This window comes from Dama dama, chromosome 13, assembly GCF_033118175.1.
Source record: "Dama dama isolate Ldn47 chromosome 13, ASM3311817v1, whole genome shotgun sequence".
Lineage (NCBI taxonomy): Eukaryota > Metazoa > Chordata > Mammalia > Artiodactyla > Cervidae > Dama > Dama dama.
Window position 1 is genome coordinate 28668751 of NC_083693.1, and position 21524 is coordinate 28690274.

At 46.9% G+C, this 21524-nt stretch overlaps 1 protein-coding gene and 1 pseudogene across 1 annotated transcript; one reads left to right on the forward strand and one right to left on the reverse strand.

Moving 5' to 3' along the window:
- Positions 1–2863: 2863 nt before the first annotated feature.
- On the reverse strand, positions 2864–19449 carry LOC133067988 (myeloid-associated differentiation marker-like; annotated as a pseudogene).
- Positions 19448–20272, forward strand: LOC133068357 (myeloid-associated differentiation marker-like). Its single transcript, XM_061159598.1, has one exon. The coding sequence runs from the start codon at positions 19448–19450 to the stop codon at positions 20270–20272; it is 825 nt and encodes a 274-aa protein (XP_061015581.1).
- Positions 20273–21524: the final 1252 nt, after the last annotated feature.

Here is a 21524-nt window from a genome sequence, read left to right on the forward strand (position 1 = left end):
CTTTTCTAAGTATGGGAAGATGCAAGGTACCATGTTTATAAAATATTCTCCTAAAAATACATTAGTATCTGAGGGCTGGTTCTGCCAGTTTTCCCAGAGCACAAAGGGCCACATCATGATCTTTGCCCTGAATTCCTTTCAGGGTGGATTGTAGATCAGTGACTAATGACTTAATGCTTGTAGAACTGGGTGGTGGGCAACATTCTTTATTACACAACCCCTTCCAATTCCCTCTTAATTTCCAGCAAGGTTTGCTGACTGACCACTTGGTGTGCAATTACTCACCTAGTCCTGGTAACAATAACCTTAATCGTCTGGGCCACCTGTCTTACTAGTCTGTCAGCTCCAGGAAATGGTTCCCTCCTTTGCTTCTTCCCATAGCCAGAGTCACGCTATTATAATCATATAGATCTTATAGACTATATATCAGGTCAGTCATTTCAAGTATTTGGTCATCATCATTATTATTATTTTTTAACCACAGTCTAAATCACACATTCATTAGTGCAAGAAATAACAAAATTAGCAGAATAAATTAAAGTAAGTAGTGACATTAATCAAATCATGAGTAGGTAAGCAGTGTTATCTTCTAAGGAGTTACATGGCTGGCACTAGAAGAAAAAATTGATTTTTTTGGCCAAACCCTCTTTTGAGGAGGGCTGTTTAGCACAATGCAGATGTACAATGGACACTAGAGGAGGAGGAGGGCCAAAGGGCAGAGAAAATTTTTTATGTTGAAATTTTTCTTGTCTTGCCTTCAAATTTGAGTTTCATCACTTTTTATGATTTTCTTATCATGGAAAGCACTTCCTGGGAGCCCTCCCCCACCACCCTACCTTCCACTGCATGAAGATCACATGCTTCCTCCCAGTACAGGAGTGAGGGGCAGCAGCGGGGGTCCTTCCCCTCCCCTGGCCCACAGCTCTGCTTGCCTGGCTCCTCTGGCTCTGGTGACTCTAGGATGCTGGGGTCTGAGACTCTGTGTCTCAAGACAGGAGACTTTAGCCACCAGTTACTGTAAAGGGCTGCTTGTGTCAGTGTACCCGTGGCCTGGAACACACACAGAGCAGGCACACAGGCACACATCTTTATGGAAAAGCATCCAGGTTCTGACAGGGGCCCTTTGAATGCCAGGGGGCAGGATATTGGGTAATGGGGTAGGACCCATAGGCTACTTTTCCATGGCTGGGCCAAGCTCCTAGGCTCTGGCCAATGTGGAAATTGGGAGACAGTCAGACAGGCTTGCAAAGAGGGTTGTTTGGGTGAGAATGGAAATCTGCTTAGTTGCTTCTGAACTCTAGACAAATTTGAGTCAATTAGATTATGTTAATTTTGTGGGGGTTTTTCTATCTTTCTACTGAGGTTTTAAAAAGTACAATGCAGATGCAGGAGAAGACTTCTCTCTGTGATTCAGAGCAGGGACTGATGGGAACCAGAAGCTCCAGGGAATTTTTAAATTTTTTATACATTTAGGTTGCACTAGTGGTAAGGAACCTACCTGCCAATGCAGGAGACATAACAGATGCGGGTTTAATCCCTGGGTTGGGAAGTTCCCTTGGAGGAGGTCATGGCAACCTGTTTCATTATTCTAGCCTGGAGAATCCCATAGACAGAGGAGCCTGGCAGGCTACAGTTCATGGGGTAGCCAAGAGTCAGACACATCTGAAGTGACTGAGCGAGCACGCATATAAATCACATTATATGTGATCCCTAGAGAAGCAGAGACAGCAGTAGAAAGCAACTGGCACACAGAAACTTGTGTGTGCAACACAGTCAAGGAAAGCGATTATTAATACTTGGACTATTGAAGCAATGATACCCACTCAACCAACCCACCTGCTAATCCAAAAAGGGTTGAAAGGCACTTCCCCCTTAAGAATAAGGCCACACAGTAATTTTAACCTTTGTGATAAAAAAAAGAACAGAAACTGTACCCAGTGTAACATCAACTTCAAGGCTGGCAGTGTCCATGTTCTCCCTGCAGAGGCAGGACCTGTTGTTTTTAGCACTGGGGATGGTGGGTCGCATCTCTGTACCTCTGAAATACTTTGGAGTGTTGTCTTCAAGAAACTGCAGCTCTTTGCCAGTTCAGTTTTTGATTCCCCGGAGAGTAGTTGGACTGGAAGTCATCTACCCTACACTAGCTTTAAAATGAGCTCTAGGCAGCAGGTATTTAGTGAGTCCACAATATTCTGGAGCCAATCTCAGGTAGGACAGAGCATCAGGTAGGGCCTCTGGATCCAAGGTCTCTGCTTTAAGCTTGCAACTCACTGGAAATTATTGAACTCCTGAGTTTTTCTTTTACCTTAAAGGGGAGGGACACCGTATACCACCTTACACAGGGAGAAAGGTGGCCCAATCCCTAGCTACAACCCCCTCCGCCCTACCAAACACACACATACCAACTAAGGCACTGTCGGGGAACAGACACACATTGGCAATGAGGACCTCCGGAGGCCCAGGGTGTGAACAGCTGCACAGAGGGCTGTGTGCTTTGGAGTCAGCAACTTAAGAGGTGGGAGCGGGCAGTGAGCAGAGAAGGAAGGAGTCTCAGGTCCTGATGGATCAGAAGAAGGAAAATGGGGGGAGGTGGTCAGGACACAGGAGACAAGAAAACTAAGAATGACCCAAAAAGGGACAAAGAGTAGAAAATGAGGAAAAAGCAAAACAGGGTGGGGGCAACCACACAAAACAGGAAGGAGACAGAGCAGAAGGAGGGAAGGAAACAGCAAAGAGAGTAAGATGAGTGGGGAAGGATGTGAGGAGGGAGAGAGGGAGACAGAAAGAAGACATCAGAGAATGTAAGAGCTCGGTAAAGAAACCTCCGGTGAGAAGAGGGAATCAGGAGCCTCTGGGCAGAGCCTCAGATTAGGAAGGCCGAGATCACCAGGTCAACCACGTAAATCAGCAGGTTGATGGCTGTCAGGATGGCTACAGCCAGTTGTTGGTCCCAGTGGCACACACTATACCCAGCATTGCAGCTTGCATCTCCGGACCGCTGGGGATTCCCGCCAAACTGCTCGTTGAACTGATAGAGAGGCCAGAGGACAACAGCAGAGATGTAGAGGAGGACGGAGAACACAGTCTGCCCAAACACAGCACGAGAGGAGGGCAGACTCTCATGACAGTCACACTGGTGCCGCAATATGGATATGACCCGCAGGATGAAGCAGATGGAGTACACAGCCACACACCACACCAGGGCCGGGTGGTGCATGTACAGGAAGGTGTTGCTGATGAAAGCGAGGATGGCACAGGCCACAGTGATCTCTAGCTTTTTGAGCAGGCCGATAAAGGAGCAGAAGGACTCACTCATCTTGACACAGGTCCAGACTGCTTCCACGGCGTAAGCCACTGAAGCAATACAGGAGAATGCAGTGGCGGCGATAGCATGGTTCTGCTGGGTGCCATAACTCAACAGCTGAAAATGGATGATGGGGTACATGATGGAGGCTGAGAGGCAGACGAGGGCAGAGAAGCAGGTGTAGGCGATGAGGAAGTTGTCCCAGGACCAAGAAAGTTTCTCCTGGATTTTACATAATTCAACTATGAGACTGAGGAGGGTCACAGTGAAGCAGAAGCACCAGATGAACATTGACCAGTTACTTAGGTCCGCATTTCAAGCGTTCTCGCTGGCCACCAGGGATAAGGCCACACAGGTGGAGAGCAGCTGCAGCAGGCGGAAGAAGAAGCCCATGATGGTCACAGAGCTCAGGCCTGAGGACGACCACGTGTTCACGCGGATCACTGACGTCAGGATGGCTGTGGTCTTCGTGAAGGAGCTCAGGAGGTGGATTGAGTCAGACAAGTAGAAAAAGTTCAGGGTTCAGTGTCAGCTGAGGCTCAGAATCTGTGGAGTTGGAACCAATGGCCCAGACACTTGGGTAACAGCACAGCTGCTCCAGAATGGTTCTCCCCACCCATCACCCTAGACCTTGTCACAAGACTTGTCTTATCCCACAGCTCACAGCTGGGTTGGGTCTGGCATCAAACCATGAACATTACTTATCTCTTTGAACTTTTTGCCATTACTGTCAGAGACACAGGGTAGGATGGTCCTTATCTGTAATCTTAACCTTCAAAGCTGTAAAATATCCAAAAGAGTTTTAAAATTTTGTTTGGTAAGAACATTTGACCTGAATGAACATGAGACAAGTTATGATCTTTATTTATTTCACTTAGTGTTAAACTTCAAAAGTTCAGTTGCAGAAATGCTACTATGCTTGATCACAAGGTGCTTTCAGACCCCAATGTGGTATGATGTCATATACAGTAGATGCACCATGACACCTGTCTGAAGCAGAAAAATTCTGAATTCTGGAGAAGATCTGACCCCCAAGTTTTCAGAACAGGAATTGTACATTGTACTGCTTACCATTTGACAAAAGAGAAAATAAGGCTCAGGGAACCAAAACGTCTACTACGAAGTTCCATGGATAGGAGTGGGAACTCAGATAACAATGCCAAAGCTGTGGCTTTGAGCACTTGGCTATACAGCCCACATGTCAGCAGGGCCTGTGGGTGAGAGCCCAGAACCAAAGCTCAGGGCTCTGGAACCCAGAACACCCCTTCAGGGCCATGGCCTCCTTCCACAGCAACCTGAAGACACATGTGTCCCAGCCTCTCCTCCCTGCAGCATCACTAGAAGGAGCTACCATCTGAGGGGAAACAGCCCCACCCGGAGGAGGGCAGCTTTAGGGGTGGACAGGGAGGAGCCATGGGGTGAGAACAAGGCTGTGGGGACAAGATGATATTGTAAGTAGGGACTGCTGTAAATCCCCTCTGCCAGCATGACTCCAAGGTGAAGTGTGTTGGAGGAATCACAGAGTAAATTGACATAATGTTTGGCTCTTAAGCTCCAAATCTGTCATCCAGCTGGGAGTCTGGAAAGATCTAGGAGCAGTCCTACATGTGAGGATATTCCTGGCCTGGGAGACTGGTTAGCAACTTCCAAGCTGGGAAGAAGGGATTGGAAATGAACAAGAATGCTGTGTCTGATGCTGATGGGGAGCCTTTCAGGGCATCCCAGGGAGGGGATGGGGATGGACAAATGATAGGCCCCCCTTTTAAGGGAAGGAGTGGAAACAGAAAGCACCTGCAGGACTCCTGGGAGGTGACAGCCCTGAGGATGCACCTGGGACAGGGGCAGGGGTGGGAGTGGCAGAGTGGAGACGACGGGGGATTCCAGGGTCCCAGTGGCCCTGAGGAAGCCCAGTAGGTGTCTTCTGACCAAGAAGAGATGCAGGCATGGAGCCAACCTTCCCCATGGAGGAGAGGCCTGGACTGGAACTGAGAGAGGAGAACAGGGGCCTGAAGGGGTTTCAGGGCTGTGACAGGGACATGTGGCCAGAGTGGCAGGGACCCTGGAGACCATGGAATTGCCCAGGTCACCTGCCCAAGGCAGTCCCGCCAGCCAGGGCTGCAGTCCTGCTCACACAGGGGCTCCTCCAGGGTCCAGTGTGGGGGGAGTGAGGGCCCTCCCAGCCCGCCCCTCCTCAGGGACAGCTGCCCTGTTTCCAAGGGACTATTTGCTGAGAGGTCCCCAGGGCTGAAGGGCCAGCACCCTGAGCCCCAGCCAGCTTCCTGCCGTCAGGGGCCTTGTCTCCTTTGCTGATAATAAACCCTGGGACAAGCTGAGGCTGGAAAGAGAAAGAGAGCAAATCCTGAGAACCGCCCTGGACTCCCAGAGCTCCTTGAGCGCCAATTGCCAGGGGAGCCCTGGAGCCTGTGGGCCTCCCAGTGGGCCGTGAGAGAGGCTGGGATGTCACTCTGACTGTCCCTGAATTTGTTCCCAATTTACTGTTAAAATGACCCTGTGATTTACACCTAAGGCTAAATAATAACTTTGGATGCATTTAACACCACAGACGCAGAGCTTGGGGAAGGAGAGGTGTGGTGGTTCCTGTTGTGTGACCCTGGGTAAAGCTTGTACCTTCTCTGGGCCTCAGTTCCCCCACCTGGAAATCAGCAGGTTTGCCTGAGTCTCCCAGCAGCCCCTCCTCTACTCTAATCTGTGAGCCTGACATGGTGTCCCCATCAGAGCACAGCCTGGATGTGGCTGAGCCCTGCCTGCCCAGCACCATCTTGTGGACGGGGAAACAGTGAGCTGGGAGGGTCATGACCGGGACAGAGGAAGGAGGAGGAGGTGCCACAAGGGCAGAGAAGGAGGAGGGGATGGAGACTCAGAGTTGCAAGGAGGCTGTGGGGCCTGGAGGGGACACTTCAGAGCCAGATGATCCTGGGCAAGTTATTCATCAGAGCTTCAGTTTCCTCATGTGTGCCAAGAGCTTAATACCTGATTTGTGTCAATTAAATGAATAAAAGCATGTGAAAGGCTCCTCAGAGGGTCTGAAACAAAACAGTCATGCCAGCTACCTGTCCCCCTTCCCCTCACATAGGACCCAGAAGGCCCCACTCTGGAGATGAGTACACGTAAGCTTGATTTGCTCTAGATTGGGGGTTACAAACTGGTTTGTACTGAAGGTGGTCCCCTGATGTGTTTAGTTTTCCCTCACAGTGTTTTCTGGAAGAAATGGTGTGGAATAGGTATTGTTTCTTCCCTAAGGGTTTGGAAGCTGCAGTGTTTTAATTTCACATGAAACTCCAGATTTCCTGCTCCTTTAGAAACTTCAGGAGATCTGGTATCACTGGGCTATGTTCCCTTGGGGGAGTGACTGGAGATGAGCAGAGACTATGCCCTCTATATTGTTTTCCATGTATATCTTTGTGTAGTTTCCTATATTTTATTCTTCTCATGTACAGTTGACATAAAGCAGGACTATAATTATCTCAATATGTGCTGGGTTTCCTCTCTTCAGCATGGCCAGGCTTCCTGCCTGCTCCCTGCCTGTTCCTCCATCCAGGGAACACCCATGTCCTCAACCTCATGTACCGCCTTCAACACATTTCACATACTCTGATATCATATGTAGACATATGTGTACACATGCACTTATGTTTGTAGGGTGTATCTGTATTTTTTTTCTGTTTTATAAACATGAGACTGTGTCACGCACACAGCATTGCTTTTCCACCACCCCTGACAGGTACAGTTGGTCCTTTCCATGGGCCCTAGTCCTCTCCATCTCCTTTACTTATTTCCTTCCCTCTTGGCTCCTGTGAGCATTTGCACTGATCTCCTTTCTCTAGATCAGTGGACCCTTCACTGCAAGTCTCAGACACTGGGGACACAGGATATGACAAGGGAGTTCTGGGAACCCCATTGTATGACCCTCTCAAAGGTGACAATTTAAGCTCTGCAAGGGTGCATTGCTGTTGTATTTTCCAATATTTGGATTAAACCCTTTTCAGAGAGTGGACCATGGTCTGGAGTGAGCATCCTGAGGAAATGAGGGGCTCCTGAACCAGGGCTGTGCTGGGGGAGGGGCACTTCTCATAGTAAGCAGGAGAAGCCAGGGTGGGTGGTCTGAGCAATGTTTATAATGGAGAGAGACAGAGACACACAGATACACACACAGAAGAGTAGACTCTGGCAGGGACAGGCATTCACAGCCTTGGGGACACATTAAGCATTTGGGACTCAGTAGGAAGCCATTGTTGACATGTAAACAGGGGACTAACATTCACTTACAGAGAAAGCCTCTGGGAATTCCTTCCAGATAGGAAAGAGACAGATATGCAATGAGGGGGGTTCAAAAGTGAGAGTCTTGTGGTGCCCAAGACTGTGAATGCCTGTCCCTGCCAGACTCTACTCTCTCTCTCCCATAAACATTGCTCAGTCCTCTTTGCCCCTGGCTTCTCCTGTGAGAAGTACCCCTCCCCTATCAGAGTCCTAGTTCAGAAGCCCCACAGGATGAAAACTCTAGACCACAATCAACTCTCTGAAAAGAATTTGATTCAAATAGTAGAAAATACAGCAGCACTCCACCTTCCCCAAAGGCTTCAATAGTCACCTTCTGAGGGTCCTGTGGCAGGGATCCCAGAACTCCTGAGTCATAGAAAGAAAAGGGGACCATGAAGATGAGTGTGGGCATCTTTGTCAGGACTCAGATTCCTTGGTTTGCCTCCAGAGGACTCTCTTGTCTATCTGGGGAACTCTGGCATTTGTGGGGGCACCAGTGAGGGAGGCCTGTGTATGAACTAGGGACCCATAGTGCAGGAATCACCTGACTTACTGCTGCAAGGCTGCTTCTTACCCTGAAACCCATGAGTCCACCGATGTCCTGAGATGGATTTTAGGAGGTCTATAGAGCCCTGTAAGTGAATATAGTATTTCCAGGGTAAGTGCATGCATATTTCTGGGATAGTCATATTCTCAAAGGGAGTTGGGTGCTGGAAAAGTTTCCAAGGGGCTTTCTTATATCTTCTAAACAAGTAGAGTTTCCTAATATTGTGCACCAAACAGAGTAAGTGAGGAAGCATGGATCTGAGGTTCTCTCCGGGCTGTCTGTCTGGAGCAGTGACCTCCATTGTCATCAGCAGAAGCACATTCAGAAATATTTGGTAGCCTTTCTGAGCATTTAATTTCCCCAGCTTGTTTCCTTCCCAAACCGCATCATCAGAGCATCCTTGGATTGAACTGCAACTTCGTATCCTTTGGCAACATCTCCCCATTTCCCCACCTCCTTGTCCCTTGTAACCACTGTTCTACATTCTGCCTCTGTTAACCTGAATATTTTAGATTCCACACATAAGTGAGATTTTGCTAGCTTTTCTGTGTCTCCCTTTCCACTTAGTGTAACGTCCTCCAGGTTTATCTCTGTTGCTGCTAATGACCGAATCTCTTTCCTTTTTTAGGGCTAAATAGTATTCCACATGTGTTTCTTATTCTATTTACCCACTGATGTACACTCAAGATGTTTTCATATCACCATGCTCTTTAATATCATATAAGATGAAAGAGCAAAAATTAAAATTGGAAATTTGGAAAAACAGAATTTCTACAGATTGTTATAAAGTATTCCATCATTTAAAACATTATCAAAAGGTGGCATATGCATGTCTTGAAACTGCATATTTGTAAAATGTTATCAAACACTTTACAGAATGGGAGGACATCTTAAATTTTATTTTCACTCAAAAGAAAATCCATGCACAAAAAATTCATGGGTTCAGAATCTATTTCTTTCAATTAAAGTTAAACTATAATAAACTTATAGTGATAGGAAATTATAGTGTTACAGACTAATTATTGATACTGTCTACTAAAGAAACACTAAAGATAATTTTTTAAAAGGTCAGCATTTACCTTGCTTGGAAAGTAGCTAAAAAATCAATCCTGAGCTTGAAGAAGTTACTATAAAATCTCTTTATCTTACCCTATTATAGTCCTATAAGACCGCTTTCTGTACAATGGATATTAATAAAGCAAAACACAGAAGCCATTTACTCCCATTTGTCTCCTGTGACTAACATTGTCATCAGTTCAGTTCAGTTCAGTTCAGTTGCTCAGTTGTGTCCGACTCTTTGTGACCCCATGAACTGCAGCACGCCAGGCCTCCCTGTCCATCACAAACTCCCAGAATCCACCCAAACCCATGTCCATTGAGTTGGTGATGCCATCCAACCATCTCATCCTCTGTCATCCCCTTTTCCTCCTGCCCTCAATCCTTCCCAGCTTCAGGGTCTTTTCCAATGAGTCAGCTCTTCGCATCAGGTGGCCAAAGTATTGGAATTTCAGCTTCAACATTAGTCCTTCCAATGAACACCCAGGACTGATCTCCTTTAGGATTGACTAGTTGGATATCCTGGCAGTCCAAGGGACTCTCGAGTCTTCTCCAACACCACAGTTCAAAAGCAAGAATTCTTCTGTGCTCAGCTTTCTTTATAGTCCAACTCTCACATCCATACGTGACCACTGAAAAACCATAGCCTTGACTAGATGGACCTTTGTTGACAAAGTAACGTCTCTGCTTTTTAATATAATGTGTAGGTTGGTCATAACTTTCCTTCCAAGGAGTAAGTGTCTTTTAACTTCATGGCTGCAATCACCATCTGCAGTGATTTTGGAGCCCAGAAAAATAAAGTCAGCCACTGTTTCCACTGTTTCCCCATCTATTTGCCATGAAGTGATGGGACCGGATGTTATGATCTTAGTTTTCTGAATGTTGAGCTTTAAGCCAACTTTTTCACTCTCCTCTTTCACTTTCATCAAGAGGCTCTTTAGTTCTTCTTCACATTTTCATCAATCCAAAACAAATATATTAGATTTTTGTTCAAAATGTGTGTTCTTGGGATTAATATGGGGAATGAAAATGTTCAAATTTGAAAGCATTACACAGTGAACACCCATACATTCATTACTTAGTTCTTCAATAAATATAGGTACTTACTCCATCACGTATCTGTCTACTTATCCATTTCTCTTTCCATCCACTAATACGTCTTTTAAAAAATGTACTAAAGTAAGCTTCAAACATGCTTCACTTCAGCCCTGAGTACTTCAGAACTGCTAGCATTAACTGGGGTTCAGCATTTGTTTATGGTTCTCTTTTATTCCTTTAGGTAAATTTTACATACAATGACAGGCGCAAATCTTAACTGCACCATTCAATGAGTTTTGACAAATGCAAACACCCAAGTGTTGCAAACAGTTAAAATAAAAGCAATAAAAACACCTCAGAAGGTTTCCTCATACATTTCTAAGTGTATCCATGTCCCCCACCCAAGAGGGAACTGCTTCTGACTTTTTCACCTCATAGATTCAGTTCAGTTGCTCAGTCAAGTCCAACTCTTTGCAACTCCACGGACCACAGCACACCATGCAGCATGTCCTCATAGATTACTTGAACCTATTTCAGAATCTATAGTGTATACTCTTTTGTGCCTGGCTTCTTTCACTCAGCATCCAGTTTTTGAGATGCAACCATGTTTGTGTAGATGTATGGTTCATTCATTTGTATTGTGGGTGATAATCTAGTTTTGAATATATTTGTTGTTGCAACTCCCACAACTGTAACCCACCAGGCTCCTCTGTCCATGGGATTTCCCAGGCAAGAATACTGGAGTGAATTGCCATTTCCCTCTCCAGAGGATCTTCCCGGACCAGAAATCAAACCCATGCCTTCTGCGAGCATCTTCCACATTGCAGGTGGATTCTTTACCAATGAGCCACCAGGGAAACCTCCCTTGAATATATTACTGTTTGTTCATCCCCCAGTTAATTGACGTATTGTTTGCTTCCAGTGTGAGATTATTATGGGAAAGCTGTGATCAACATTCTCATGCAAGTCTTATAGAGTCAACTTTAATTTCTGTTGAGAAAATATTTATATATGAAATTGCCGGATCATGGGGTAGTTTATGTTTAATTATATAAGAAACTGTCAGACCCTTGAGTGTAGCTTTTACACACCCACAGTTAGTACGTGTGTTCCAGTTGCTCCACATGACCACTATACTCTGTGTTGCTTCTTCACTGACCTCCATTTCATCTTCCTCCTAATAACTGGAGGCACAATTTCAGTGTGGGCATCTGATTGAATGGCCCAACCATAGAAAATGTCAGTGAGGCATCATCACTCACAGCTAAAATCCAACTTATTTCTACAGTGTTCAGGCCCATCCAACACCTCTGTTACTCCCCACCTCACTTGTGGTGCTCAGATAAGATGCAGGATCCTGTAATGACTTGTCCACAACCTCTGCTTCCCAGAGGACCAAGGTTGAGAAGTATCAGTCTGGGAGCAATGAGAGATGGAGCTGGTGGGATCCAGGAAGTCTTCTTAGAGGAGGTGATTTGGGATCAAGGCAAGTTAGAATTAACAAGGCACAGATGAGAGGAAGGAGTTGTACAATTAGATGCTTTACTCAAGGGTCTCTGAACCTTCAGTAGCAGAGCTGATGTCACTACTGATTGGATGTTTGAGAGAAAGAGAAATGGAGAATTGAGCCTGGCCAACTGGAGACTGGTCTATATGCCCACTTGGGTCAGGAATGAGACTTTGGAGCAACACAAGGTAAGGAGTTGAGCTGAGACACTTCCCTAAAGCCAAGACCACGTGGCCTGCAGCCTAGGAGCAAGGGTAGACAAGGAAAACCTACCCTTCGGCAAGAGGAAAAGTCAAGGCTGATATTTACATCCATGGGAGTTTGGATTTTTTTAAGTCTCCACAGGAGAAATAAAAATGTCAAGTCTACTTCTTGTGTGTTGAGCCCAAATATTCATGATTTCTGAGGTCCAACAACTCCAACCTGGAAATTAACACAGTTGGTGCCCAACAGGAGATTGGCCTGGAGGGTCCTGAGCAGGAACAAGTACAGTTATTCTGGGTGAAGCTCCCAACCCAAGCAGCAGGATCCTCTGAGGAAAAGGGGGTCCTGTAAAATGGGGCTCACAGTTTAATGACAAGGTACATGAGGGATCTACCCACTGTAAGTCACGGGAACTTCAGTGAACAAACACCAATCTAAAAGATAAAGCAAATAAATACACTTAATGCGATAAACACATTAGAAAAAGACACTATGAAATAAGGACAGGAAGATATGAGAGAGAACCTTAATGGGTTGCAGAATATCCCCCAAATTCAAATCTACTCAGAACCTCAGAATGTGATGCTATTTAGAAGTATGGTCTTTGCAGACATATTTAGTTAAGGGTTTAGGAATGAAAATCATCCTGGATGGAGTGCTGGCCCACAGTCCAGTGACAGGTTTCTTTATAAGACAAAGGACAGAGAGGCTTGCACACACAGAGTTGAGAGAAGATGAGCACATGAAGGTGGAGGCAGAGATAGAATTAAGTGGCTACAAGCTAAGGGACCTCCAGAAGGTGAAGGAGGCAAGGATGGACCCTATTGGAGAATCACAGACATCACAGCCCTGCTGACACCTTAATTTCAGATTGTGGGCATCCAGGATTGTGAGAAGAATAAATCTCTGTTGTTTTAAGCCACCTAACTTGTGCTAACTTGTTGTGGTAGCCCTAGGAAACCAAAAAGTTTCCAGAAATGAAGAAAAGAGTCTTTCTCATATTTTTAAAAAGTTTACAAAGAGGATTGCCAACCTTCTGCACTAGAGTATGGTGGTCACATGGATCCCAGGACCCCTTGTCATATCTTGTGTCCCCCAGTGTCTGAGACTCACAGGGGAGGATCCACTGGTCTAGAGAAGGGTGGTCAGTCCAAATGCCCACAGGAGCCAGGAGGGAAGGAAAGTAAGAGGATTAAGGCCCCTGGGGAGGACCACTTGCACTTGTCAGGGCTGGTGAAAAAGCAAGATGCCCTGTGCATGACATGATCTCATGTTTATAAAATTGCAAAAAAAAACACCTACAATATGTATCACAAAACGTGTGCATATATGCATGCATATGTATGTGCAGTCACTGAGTTTTCTGGGACTCTTTGTGACCACATAGACTGTAACTCACCAGGCTCCTCTATCCATGAAATTTTACCAGGCAAGAATTTTGGAGTAGGTTGCCATTCCCTTCTCCAGGGGATAGTCATAACTCAGGGATGGGACCCATGTCTCTTGCATTGCAGGCGGATTCTTTACCACTAGAGCCACTTGGGAAGCTGCATATGTACACACATGTCTAAATATGATTTCAGAGCATGTGAAATGTGCTGAAGGCTGTACAAGAGGTTGAGAACATAGATGCTTCCTGGATGGAGGGGTAATGTTCCTCTGAGCAGTCAGGAAGTCTGGCCACGCCCAAGAGGGGAAACTGGGACATGGGAGATGATCATAGTCTTGCTTTATGTCAGTTATACATGACAAGAAGAAAATATAAAAAACTAAACAAATATAAGAATAAAAAACAATATAAAGTAATGGACGTAGCATCTGCTCAGCTCCACCCCTCCACCGCAAGACAAAACAGCCCAGTGACAGCAGATCTCCTGAGACTTCAAGTTCAGTTCAATTCGGTTGCTCAGTCATGTCTGACTCTTTGTGACTCCATGAACTGCAGCATGCCAGGCTTCCCTGTTCATCACCAACTCCCAGAGCTTGCTCAAACTCATGTCCATCAAGGCAGTGATGCCATCCAACGATCTCATCCACTGTCATCCCCTTCTCCTCCTGCCTTCAATCTTTCCCAGCATCAGGGTCTTTTCAAATGAGTCAACTCTTCTCATCAGGTGGCCAAAGTATTGGAGTTTCAGCTTCAGCATCAGTCCTTCCAATGAATAATCAGGAGTGATTTCCTTTAGGACTGATTGGTTGAATCTCCTTGCAGTCCAAGGGACTCTCAAGAATCTTCTCCAGCACCACAGTTCAAAAGCATTCATTCTTTGGCATTCAGCTTTCTTTATGGTCCAACTCTCACATTGATACATGATTACTGGAAAAACCATAGCTTTGACTAGATGGACCTTTGTTGACAAAGTAATGTCTCTGCTTTTTAATATGCTGTGTAGTTTGGTCATAGCTTTTCTTCCAAGGAGCAAGAATTTTTAATTTCATGGCTGCAGTCACCATCTGCAGTGATTTTGGAGCCCAAGAAAAGAAAATCTGTCACTGTTTCCATAGTTTCTCCATCTATTTGCCATGAAGTGGTGGGACCAGATGCCATGATCTTCGTTTTTTGAATGTTGAGTTTTAAGCCAGCTTTTCACCTTCCTTTTTCACTTTCATCATGAGGCTCTTTAATTCCTCCTCACTTTCTGTTGGTTTTCTTCACTTTAACACCACCACATAAGGGTGGTGTCACCTGCATATATAAGTTTATTGATATTTCTCCTGGCAATCTTGATTCCAGCTTCATCCAGCCCGGCATTTCACATGATATATTCTGCATATAAGTTAAATAAGCAGGGTGACAACATACAGCCTTGATGTAGTCCTTTCCCAATTTGGAACTAGTTCATTGTTCAATGTCCAGTTCTAACTGTTACTTCTTGACCTGCATACAGATTTCTCAAGAGGCAGGTAAGGTGGTCTGGTATTCTCATCTCTTTCAGAATTTTCCAGTTTGTTGTGATACACACAGTCAAAAGCTTTGGCTTAGTCAATGAAACAGAAGTAGATGTTTTTCTGGAACCGTCTTGCTTTTTCAATGATCCAACGAATGTTGGCAATTTGATCTCTGGTTCCTCTACTTTTTTAAAATCCAGCTTGAACATCTGGAAGTTCTCAGTTCACATACTGCTGAAGCCTGGCTTGGACAATTTTGAGCATTACTTTTCTAGAGTGTGAGATGAGTGCAATCGTGTGGTAGTTTGAACATTCTTTGGCATTGCCTTTCTTTGGGATTGGAATGAAAACGGACCTTTTTCAGTCCTTCTGGCCACTACTGAGTTTTCCAAATTTGCTGGCATAATGAGTGCAGCACTTTAACAGAATCATCTTTTAGGACTTGAAATAGCTCATCTGGATTTCAATCACCTCCACTAGCTTTATTTGTAGTGATGCTTCCTAAGGCCCACTTGACTTCAGACTCCAGGATGTCTGGCTCTAGGTGAGTGATCATACCACTGTGGTTATCTGGGTCACAGAGATTTTTTTGGTATAGTTCTTCTGTATGTTCTTTCCACCATTTCTTAATATCTTCTGCTTCTGTTAGGTTCATACCATTTCTGTCCTTTATTGTGCCCATCTTTGCATGAAATATTCCCTTGGTATCTCTAATTTTCTTGAAGAGATCTCTAGTCATCCCCATTCTATTATTTTCTTGTATTTCTTTGCAATGATCACTGAGGAAGGCTTTCTTATCTCTCCTTGCTATTCTTTAGACTAATACAAGGTGGTGGAGTAGAAGAACGTGTGCTCATCTTCTCCAGCAAGAACTCCAAAATTGCAACTCACTGCTAAACAGCCATCAACAGGAGAATGTTGGATCCCACCAGAAAAAGATACCCCATGTCTAAGGGCAGAGGAGAAGCCCCAACAAGACAGTAGGAAGGGCAAAATAACAATTAGAATCAAACCTCATACCCACCAGAGACGCTCAGAGGGCTCAAACAAAACCTTGTGTGCACCAGGACCCAGAGGCCCCATAGAGACAGAACCAGACCTGCCTTTGAGTGTTTGAGTATCTCCTATGGAGGCATGGGTCAGCAGTGGCCTGCCATGGGGACAGGGGCTCTGGCTGCAGCAGACCTGGGTCACTTAGCATGTGGCATAAGCCCTCTTGGAGGAGGTCGCCATTAACCCCACCATAGAGCTGCCAAGCAGATGACCCACAAACTGCAGAAAAATTATACCAAAGAAATTCTCAAACTGTTAAGAAAGTTCTAGGACCCACAACAGACTTCCCAACCTGGGGATCTGGCAGAGGGACTGAGAACCCCCAGCAAATCTGATTTTGGAGGCCAGTGGGATTTGATTACAGAACTTCTACAGGACTGGGTAAACAGACTCTTGGAGGGCACAAACAGAAACTTGAGGCTTCAAAAGGAGCTGGAAATGTGGGTTTTCATGTGAAATAAAAACACTGCAGCTACCAAACACTTAGGGAAGAAATAATACACATTTTATACATTCTTTTCCTGAAAACTCCCTTAAGAGAAACCAAACTCATCTCTGGGCCACCTTCAAGACACACAGGTTTGTAGCCCCTGATCTGGAGCAAATCAAGCTTGCATGCACTTGTGTCCAGAGTGGAGACAGGGCCTTCTGGGTCCTCTGTGGCAGGGGGGTGAGGCGGGGAGGAGGTGGGAAGAGGTAGCTGGCATGACTGTGTTTTGTTTCAGACCCTTTGAGGAGCCTTTCACATGCTTTTATTCATTTAATTGACACAAATCAGGTATTAAGCCCATTGTACAAATTAGGAAACTGAAGCTCTGATGAATAACTTGTCCAGGATCATCCAGCTCTAAAGTGTCTCCTCCAGGCTCCACAGCCTCCTTGTCATTCTGAGTCTCCATCTCCACTCCTCCTTCTCTGTCCTTCTGACACCTCCTCCTCCTTCCTCTGTCCCAGCCATGACCTTCCCGGCTCACTGTCTTCCAGTCCACATGCCTGATGCTGGGAAGACAGGGCTCAGCCACATCTAGACTGTGCTCTGATGTAGCACATGCCATGTAGAGGGGCACCATGTCCATGCTCACAGATACAGTGGAGGAGGGGCTGCTGGGAAACTCAGATAAGCCTCCTGCTCTCCAGGTGGGGGAACTGAGGCCCTGAGAGGGCACAGGCTTACCCAGGGTCACACAGAAGGAACCCCCATGCCTCTCCTTCCCCAAGCTCTGCGTCTGTGGTGTTAAATGGACCCAAAGTTATAATTTAGCCTTAGGTGTAAATCACAGGGTCATTTTAACAGTAAATTGGGAACAAATTCAGGGACAGTCAGAGTGACACCCCCAGCCTTCCTCATCCCAGTGCCCCTCTCCACCCTGGTAGTGCCCACTGGGAGGCCAGTAGGCTCTGGGGTTCCACTGACAATTGGATCTCGAGGAGCTTTTTGAGTCCAGAGAGGTTCTCAGGTTTGCTCTGTGTTTTCTTTCCAGCCTGTTTGTTCCAGGCTTTGTTATTAGCAAAGCTGACCAGGCCCCTGATGGCAGGAAGCTGGCTGGGGCTCAGGGTGCTGGCCCTTCAGCCCTGGGGGCCTCTCAGCAAATAGTCCCTTGGAAACAGGGCAGCTGTCCCTGAGGAGGGGCGGGCTGGGATGGGCCTCACTCCCCCACACTGGACCCTGGAGGAGCCCCTGTGTGAGCAGGACTGCAGCCTTGGCTGGTGGGACTGCCTTTGGGCAGGTGACAATTCCATGGTCTCCAGGGTCCCTGCCACTCTGGCCACGTGTCCCTGTCACAGCCCTGAAACCCCTTCAGGCCCCTGTTCTCCTCTCTCAGTTCCAGTCCAGGCCCCTCCTCCATGGGGAAGGTTGGCTCCATTCCTTCATCCCTTCTGGGTCAGAAGACACCTACTGGGCTGCCTCAGGGCCACTGGGACCCTGGAATCCCCCCAGTCATCTCCACTCTGCAGCCCCCGCCACCCCAGTCCTGGGTGCATCCTCAGAGCTGTCTCCTCCCAGGGGTCCAGCAGGTGCCTCCTCTTTCAGTTCCTGCCCTTAAAAGGGGGCCAATTAGCTGTCCATCCCCACCCCCTCCCTGGGATGCCCTGAAAGGCTCCCCATCAGCATCAGACACAGCATCCTTGTTCATTTCCAATCCCTTCTTCCCAGCTTGGAAGCTGCTCACCAGTCTCCCAGGCCGGGAAACTCCTCACAGGTAGGACTGCTCCTAGATCTTTCCAGACTCCTACCTAGATGGCAGTTTTGGAGCTTCAGAACCCAAAATTATGTTAATTTATTCTGTGGTTCCTCAATTATGTTCCACTTTGGAGTCACGCTGGGTTGGGGGGGGGGGGTGTCTCCTCCCCAGGGGGGAAGAGCCACAAGTGAAGGCAAAACGCGGGGTGGGAATTCATAACAGTCCCTACTTCCCACGTCATCTTGTCCCCACAGCCTTGCTCTCATCACATGGGCTCCTCCCTGCTCACCTCTGAAGCTGCCCTCCTCCAGGTGGGGCTGTGTCCCCTCAGATGACAGCTCCTTCTAGTGATACTGCAAGGAGGAGAGGCCAGGATACTTCAGATTGTCCCAGGTGTGTCTTCAGGTTGCTGTGGAAGGAGGCTGTGGCCCTGAAGGTGTGTCCTGGGTCCCAGAGTCCCAGACTTTGGTCCTGAGCTCCCACCCATAGGCCCTGCTGACATGCTGGGCTTTAGAGCAAAGTGTTCACACCCACAGTTTTGGCATTTTTATCTGGGTTCCCACCTCCTAGTCATGCCACCTAGGGAAGGAATTTGATTTCACGGCCTTAGTTTTCTCATCTGTAAAATGGGGTTAGCAGTAAAATCCACAGTTCCTTTTCTGAAACCCTTGGTGTCAGATCTGCTCCAGACAGGTGATATGGTGCATCTACTCTACATGACATCACATCCCACTGGGGTGTGAACACACCCTATATTCAGACATTAGTGTTTCTGCAACTGAACTTTTGAAACTTTACACTAAGTGAATTAAATAGAGATCATGAATTGTCTCATGTCTGTTCAGGTCAAATTTTGTTACCAAACAATTTTTCAAAAATTTGTTTTCGATTTTGAGAGACTTGAAGGGTTTGGATTGCAGATAAGGACCATCCTTCTCTGTGTCTCCATAGATAATGGCACACAGTCAGAGATCCACAATGTTCATGGTTTGAGGCCAGACTCAGCCCAGTTCTGAGGTTTGGGATAAGACAAGTATCCCAACAAGGCCAACAGTGATGGGTGGAGAGAACCATTCAGGAGCCTCTGTGCTGTTACCCAAGTGTCTGGGCCATTCATTCTAACTCCACAGACCCTGAGCCTCAGCCGTCACAGGTCCCTGAGCCTTTCTAGGTGAATCTCTCTTAATCAGCTTCCAGAACTGGATCTTTTTTACAGTGGCTTCTCAGGAAGATCCTGCCACCCTAGTGACTGTGACCTGCCTGACCATCACAACACCATGTCCAACTCAGGAACAACTCTATACCTGGCTGACTTGGACACCACCTGCCGCTTCCTCCGCCTGCCACAGATTTTTTCCACCTGCATCTCCTTCTCCCTGGTGGCCGACATGGGCATTCACAGGGGGTACATAGGTAACTGGTTTATGTTCATCTGGTGCTTCTGTTGTGCGGTGACCCTCATTATCCTCACAGTTGAGTTACGTAGGCTCCCATCTGAGTTTCCTTTCTTCTGGTACTTATCCAACACCTACGCCTGCTACTCTGCCCTCCTCTGTCTCTCGGCCTCTGTCATCTACTCCATCACCTACATCCAGTTCCTGCCTTATGGTCCTTACCGGGACCGGGCCATTGCTGCTACTGCATTCTCCTGCATCGCGTCTGTGTTTTATGCCATGGAAGTGGTAAAAATGTGGGAGCGCTGCAAGATCTACAAGACTACCTGCTATGTGCTCACCATGCCAGGCCTGCTGAAGGTACTGGAGACCTTCATGGCCGGCATCATCTTCTCCTTCATCATCAACACCTCCTTGTACCTGCACCAGCCAGCCCTGGAGTGGTGTGTGGCCATGTACTCCATCTGCTTCATCCCAGCGGCACTGGCCATCCTGCTGAACCTGGGCGAATGGGAATACAGACTGCCTGGGCCCTTGCCCCTCTTCCAACTTGTGCTCACCTTGCTCTCCGTCCTCCTCTACATCAGCGCTCTGGTCCTCTGGCTGCTCTACCAGTTCAATGAGGAGTTCGGCGGACATCCTCAGCGGTCTAGTGATGAGCACTGCAGGGACGAACTCACCTACGACATGTGCACCTGGGACCAGAGACTGGCTGTGGCTGTCCTGACAGCCATCAACCTGCTGGCTTACATGGCCGAACTGGTGTACTGGGCCTGCCAGGTCTCTGTGGAGACTAAGGCTCTGCCCAGGGTCTCCTGATCCCCTCTGCTCACAGGAGGTGTCTTTACAGAGTTCTGATGTCCTCTTCTTGGCTCTCTCTCTCCCTCCTCACATCCTTCCCCCTTCATCTCACTCTATTTTCAGTTTCCTTCTCCCCTTCTCCGTCTCCTTCCTGTTTTCTTTGGTTGCCCACACACTGTTTTGCCTTTTTCTCTTGCTGCTCTCAACTTTTCTGCATTTTCTGCTTTTTGCCCCTTTTCTGGTCATCCTTGGTTTTCCCATCTCCTGTGTCCTGACCACCTCTCCCCATTTTCCTTCTTCTGATCCATCAGGACCTGAGACTCCTTCCTTCTCTGCCCACTGCCCCCTCCCACCTCCTAAGGTGCTGACTCCACAGCACACAGCCCTCTGTGCAGCTGTTCACACCCTGGACCTCCGGAGGGGCCTCACTGCCAAAGCATGTCTGTCCCCCTGGGGGTGCCTTAGTTGGTGTGTGTGGATTTGTGATTGGGGTAGTTAGTTAGGTATCAGACCCCCATTCTCACAGTGGATGAATGGTGCATCTCCCTTTTACTTAAAAGAAAAAATCTCTGGAGGTCAACAATTTTCAGTGGCAGAAATCTTAGAGATCCCTGGATCCTTAGGTCCTATCCGGTACTCATTCTTCCAAGAGATTGGTTGAATTTTTTCAGGGTCATTAAATACCCATCACCCAGAGGGACTCTTAGAGAAAGCAAGGGATTAATGCCTTCTCTGAGGAATCAGAAGAGGAGTTGATGAAGAACCACAAGGTCTTGCAGACACCTATCTGCAGTATTGGTGAGGGGCAGTGATGTGGCCCTCCTGCCTCAGTGATCAAAACAGCAGGTCCTGCCTCTGCAGGGAGAAGACCATGGACACTGCAGCCTTAATGCTGTTGTTACCTTGATTTTTATTTTTTTTTTTTTTACTTTTCTAGTCAGGGGTTCAGAATTTACTGGGTGGCCTTGTTCTTAAAAGGACATTTTCTTTTCAAATTTTTTTTGGGCAGGTGTGTTGAGGTGGTGAGGAATTGCTGCTTATGTAGTTAAAGAAACTGAAGTGCTTTAGTGTGTGGTGCACACATGTGTTTCTATGAGTCAGTTGCTTTCTACTATTGCTTCCTTGTGCTCTGGGCCCCAGGCATAATGTGATCTACATAATGTATTATATGTGTGTGTGTGTGTGCACATATATAAAATATGTGTTTGTGTTAAATTCCCTGGAGCTTCCTATCAGCTTTTGCTGGCAATCATAGAGAGAAGCCTTGTCT